This window comes from Antechinus flavipes, chromosome X (genome assembly GCF_016432865.1).
Source record: "Antechinus flavipes isolate AdamAnt ecotype Samford, QLD, Australia chromosome X, AdamAnt_v2, whole genome shotgun sequence".
Lineage (NCBI taxonomy): Eukaryota > Metazoa > Chordata > Mammalia > Dasyuromorphia > Dasyuridae > Antechinus > Antechinus flavipes.
Genome location: NC_067404.1, coordinates 15,704,836 through 15,710,209, shown reverse-complemented (window position 1 = coordinate 15,710,209; position 5,374 = coordinate 15,704,836). Strand labels below are relative to the sequence as shown.

General features: G+C 55.9%; 1 protein-coding gene across 1 annotated transcript; it reads left to right on the top strand.

Annotated features, from left to right (window-relative positions):
* The first annotated feature begins 1,170 nt into the window (after positions 1 to 1,170).
* On the top strand, positions 1,171 to 4,982 carry LOC127542329 (G-protein coupled receptor 12-like). The gene is made up of 2 exons (XM_051967800.1): positions 1,171 to 1,357; positions 2,569 to 4,982. The coding sequence occupies exon 2, from the start codon at positions 2,571 to 2,573 to the stop codon at positions 3,687 to 3,689; it is 1,119 nt and encodes a 372-aa protein (XP_051823760.1). The 5' UTR covers positions 1,171 to 1,357; positions 2,569 to 2,570; the 3' UTR covers positions 3,690 to 4,982.
* The last annotated feature ends 392 nt before the right edge of the window (positions 4,983 to 5,374 follow it).

The window sequence follows — 5,374 nt, the reverse complement described above, 5'->3', positions numbered from 1 at the left end:
TTTCTTTTCCAGCTCATATTACAGAAGGGGAAACTGAGGCAAACAAGGTTCAGAGATCAGTTCAGATTCTCACAATGCTAAGAAGTGTCTGAATCCATATTTAAACTCACAAAAATGAATCTTCCTAACTTCATGTCCCTTTCTATCCACTCTGGAACCTAGCTGCCTCCAACATTGTGAACAGCCCATTGGCCAGTTAGGTGGTGCAGCAGAGAGTGCTGGATCTGGAGTCAAGAAGACACAATTTCCTGAGTGGAAATCTGGCCTCAGACACTTACTAGCTGTGTGTCCCTGGGCAAGTTACTTAATTCCGTTTGCCTCAGTTTCCTCAGCTGTAAAATAAACTGGAGAAGGAAATAGCAAGCCACTCTAGTATCTTTTCCAAGAAAACCCCAAACAGGGTTTTTTAAGAGTCGGACATGACTAAGATAACAATCCTAAAACAAAAACCCTGAAAACCTCACTCTCTCTTTGGCTCATCCTCTTTCCAGTGGTCTCTGGGAAATTTTGGAATGCTGCTCAAATAGAACTTAATTCTAAATCTCCATAGATATGACTAAAAGAGTCCCCACTTCAAGATGACTCTGAGTCATATCCACCAGCCCCTGCTCCTGGCTCTGCCGAGCAGATCCTTCCAAAGTGCCATGGACCAGCTCTTTGCTGGATTCTACCTACTTTTAAGGGTACATCTTGGTGAACCTAAACAGCCTCCTCAGAGATCAGAGATTTCGAACTGCAAGGTGTTTTAGAGGCCAGCCTCCTCCCTTGAAGGATGAGGAAAATGAGGCCCCGAGAAGTGTAGTGATCGGGCTAAAATCCCACAGTAGCAGAACAGAATGTAGACCCAATGCAAAGCGCATTCCCCTCATCCGTGGCGCTTCATGAGGAAAGGAGCAAAGCAGATTCCAAATCAGGTTGCCTGCCTCCCGACCCAGCTTTTTTCCCCTTCCTCCATTCTCCCTCCCTCCCCGAACAGAATTCAAGAGTCCCTGGAGCGAGTGGGGAGGGCTGAGGACGTGCAGCGGTGGAAAGAGAAGAAGGGGGTGCTGCTTTGTAAGGGGCTGCAGAGGGGAGGGGGGATGAGCAAGCGCCTCCCTGCTATTCTGCTCCCACCTCCTCTCCTTCGCAAGCCCATCCTGAATATAAGAGAACATTTTGACGTCAGCAGGAGCTTTATCAGCAGACCCAATAGGGAAAGAATATTAAGCGAGAGTCAGGAGCAGAGCTTTATTAGCAGCCTTAACCAGGAGTGAGGCTCCAGATCCAGACTGGTCGGAGGAGGAGAAAGGAACAGCAGTCTTCAAAGGTTCGGCCGAGCCTTGATCGTGGGACGGACCAGCCGGCCAACCCGGCCTGAGTAAGAGATGGGCATTGCATGAGTCCGGACTAAGCGAGGGGCGGAATGGGCAGGGAGAGGGGTGGCAGGGAAGGGAAAATGGAGTGGAGGGCGCGGGACGTGAGAGGCAGGGGCGCGGCATGCGGGAGCCTTGGGTCTGGGATGAGTAGGGGCGCCTCTGTCCATGGTCCCGATCGGGGCTGGGCGGAGGCTGGGGTTGAGGCTGGGGCGAAGACGGGAGGGCACGGGCTTTTTTTTCTCCCCTCAAGGCACAGCTATGGGTGGCTGGAGAACACTTGCCTCCTCCGCGAGCCCTGAGGCACCTTAGCCACAGGTTGCCACCGAGCCGAGGGCAGAGCGCTGTGGGCAGGCTGGGCTGAGCTCCCAGAGTCCGCCTGGGAGGAAAAGGGAGCCCAACTCGGCTCCGCGCAGAGCGCAGCACCCAAGCTGGGTGTCTTTGCGGCGGCTGCAGCGCTGTCCAGGGAAATGTTGCACCAAACATACACGGGCGCGCGCGCAACACGCATACACACCCTCCGCCGCCGCCACCAGCAGAACCCCTGAAACAAAGTGACCTCCCGAGGCCGCGCACTAGAGGCGCGGCTCCGAGGGGAAGCTAGCCCCTGAGGACCAGAATCTAAGAATCCAGCCAGAAAGAGCCCCTGGGGTTCCGAGACTAGGGACGTAGAGAAAGAAGGGAGCCCTTGACCATTGTGGGGCCAGACACACGCAAAGCCACCTAACGGATGAAGACAGGTGAAAGGGCGGATTCTCACCTAGGGACTTAGAAAATTGACAGAAAGGCTCCTCGTCGTAAGAGGAGGGCGAGAAAGCCCGAGACACGACGAGGAATGGACAGACAGACAGATCTTAGAGACAGGGGCAGATAGCATTCGAAGGCACAGAGAAACCTCGAGGGAGAAACCTGGGGCAAAAGGAGGCGAACGGACAACCCGGGACTTCGAAAACGCAGCGGGTTCAGTATCGTGAGGCTTAGAGACGCTGGCGGGTTTGGGTGTTCGACTTCGACCACCCAACACCAACAGCTCATCTCTGCCCGCCAAACGGTGGCGCCCCCGAGGATCATGGGTGGGGCACTCAGCCGCGGGCTCCCCATATCTGCCTCATTGTCTCTGCCCGCTTCCAATTCCCAAAGTCCGGGAGCCTCTCTGCTCTGCCCCGTGCCCCGCCCTCGGTCTCAGCGCCTGATCCCTCTTTTTTCCTTTCCACAGAAATGGTCCCCTCTCCGACGCAGACGCCTCTCCAGTCGCCTCTGGCGCTCTTGCTCCACGCCTCAGCTGCCACCGGCCCCAACCCCGGACCAGGCACCAGCTCCAGCACTGCCGCGGACGCCTCCTCTCCTCCCCCTACAGAGGGCAGCCCCTGGCCCCCCAACGGCTCGTGGCCGGTGGGCCGTGGCCGGGGTCTGGGAAGTGGGGAGGGGGTGAGCCCTTGGGACATCGCGCTGTGCGCGGCGGGCTCAGTGGTGGCCTGCCAGAACGCCCTGTTGCTGGCCGTGCTCTACTTCACTCGCAGCCTTCGGGCTCCCACTTTTTTGCTTATAGGTAGCCTCGCCCTGGCCGACTTCCTGGCTGGCGCGGGCCTGGTGGCCGACTTCGTGGTCAGAAGCGTGATGGATCCGGTGAGCGACGCGGCGGTCCTGGGTTTGGCCGGCGTACTGCTGACCGCCTTTTCGGCCTCCGCTTGCAGTCTGCTGGCCATCACGGTGGATCGCTACCTGTCCTTGTACAGCGCTCTCACGTACCAGGCCGAACGCACCCTGCCCTTCACCTGTGGCTTCCTGGCGGCAATCTGGCTCACTTGTCTCGGCATCGGCTCTCTTCCCGCTCTAGGCTGGCACTGCCTGGACGCCCCCGAGACCTGCAGCGTCCTGAGGCCCCTGACCAAGGATCAGGCGGCCGGGCTGTCCGTGTCCTTTCTGTTCCTCTTCTCCTTTATCCTCCATCTCTACCTGCAGATCTGCCGGGTCGCCTTCCGCCACGCGCAGCAGATCGCCGTCCAGCGCCACATCATCAACAACGCGGGCTCTCCCATGCAGTCCATCTTCTGCCTGGTGGCCGGCACCCGCAAGGGCGTGTCCACCCTCTCTCTGATCCTGGCCACCTTCGCCTTCTGCTGGGTGCCCTTGGCCATCTACGCCTTGGTAGCTGACCCTTCCTATCCCCAGGTCTACACCTACTGCCTGGCGCTGCCGGCCGCCTGCCACTCGGCCGTTAACCCGGTGGTCTACGGCTTTCGCAACCCGGAGATCCAGCGGTCTCTGTGCGTTGCCTATACCACCTACTTGCGCCCCCTCCTCACTCGTTTCCGGGCTGCCATCGGCCACGTGTGAGGCTCCGGGCAAAGGAGTGGGGCGAAGGTCCGGGAGGAGAGGCTGAGGAGTGTCAAGGGGTTGGAGGAGGAAGGGATTAGATCAGGGCTTCTCGGCTGAGAGGTCCCGGGCCAGAGGAGGGGCGAGGAACCCCAAAGGCAGAGGGTCCGCGTGAGCACAGAGGAAAGTGGGGAGAGGTGGAGTGAGAGAGCCCTTCTGGGCTAGAGCTGCCCCTTCGTGATGACATCAGCCTCTGGCCTTTCGCCCCCTTACCTTGCTGCCTCCCTCCCGGGGTGCAAGGCCTTCCCCCCCAACTCAGCTCCATGCTTTTACCCGCTCTAACTCGAGCGGTTTCACGCTGGCTTCTCTGTGCGCATTTGTGCGTGTTTGTGCGTGTTTGTGCCTGTGTTGGTGGAAGCAGGAGCACTAGCCCCAGATTCTTCAACTCGAGGCGGGGGCTTGCTGAGATGTCCCCTCAACCTTCCGAGGAACCCTAGGCTTGGAAGAGAGAAAGAACAGGATCCCCTGGGGAAAATGAGGGTTGGGTTCCTCAACTGGAAATGGGGGGATGCTTCTCCCTTGCTGCCCCCCCTCTCTCCTTCCCTCCCCCTCAGTTCCTATTCCCTATTTCCCTTCCCCAATTCAAAATGGGCATTCTGCCCCTTCAGCACCTCTGGAGCGTTGTTTCAGCACCAGCAAGCATGAGAGCTCCCGGCTGGGAGAAGTCTTGAGTTCTACAAAGCAAGTTACCTGGGGAGGTTGCAGGCTTGCTTCCTCCCTCTCAAGAAGGGTATGACGTCCTGGAAGAACTGAAAGAAAGGAAAAAAACAAAAAAACAAAAAAACAAAAAAAAAAACTTCTGCGTCGTTGTTAGTTGGACATTAAATTGCCATTCCAGAGATGGCTGGCTCCCCTAACTCCCCATCTTTGTAGAGTTTACAATGCACTTTGGAAGATTCTCCTTCCTGGCAAAGAGAATCGGGTGATCATTTTCGAAGTACAAAGCCCATCCCACCCTCCAGGTTCAGAAGGAGCTACCCCCCACTGACACTGCCCAAGAAAGTATTAGGATCCCACTGGGGAGGTGGGGTGGGAATTTGAGTGTTTACAGGATGTGACTGTGGGAGCCAGGAAGAGATGGAGGAGAGTGCAAGAATAGATGTTTAGAACTCAATATGCCCTTCTTCCCCTGCTATTTCCACCTGTGTATCTTGCAATGTGTCTATAGTAAATTTTTAAGGAGCCTTGGATTGCTTGCTCTCCCATCTTGTGCCAGGTTGTGGTGCAAAATAAAGTCTTTTACCTGCAAATCAATTTCTTTGTTGTTTTGTGTGGTTTTTTTCTCGTGGCAAGGGAAGACTGGGTGGAGGGTGGTGACTCATTCCTGCTCGGGAACAGGGAAGAACAGGGGAAAGGGGAAGTCTTTTCATACTGGGGATTAAAAAAATAAAACAAACCATGAAAGATGAAACAAGGGGTTCTTCCCAAAGTGTCTAGGAAGCCTATGAATGCCTTCTTTCCTCTTGGAGGAAAAACCACCAAACCCACCCTTTCTAAAGTCCAACTTTAAAGTACAACTCCACCAAAGTCCCTAGCAGGCTAGACAGTGAGATTTAAACCTTGGGCCTCGGTCTGAATCCAACATTGACTTCTAGAAGTATAGTCCTTCTTACTAGCTAGCTATGCCATTTGAGCCAATAACCAGT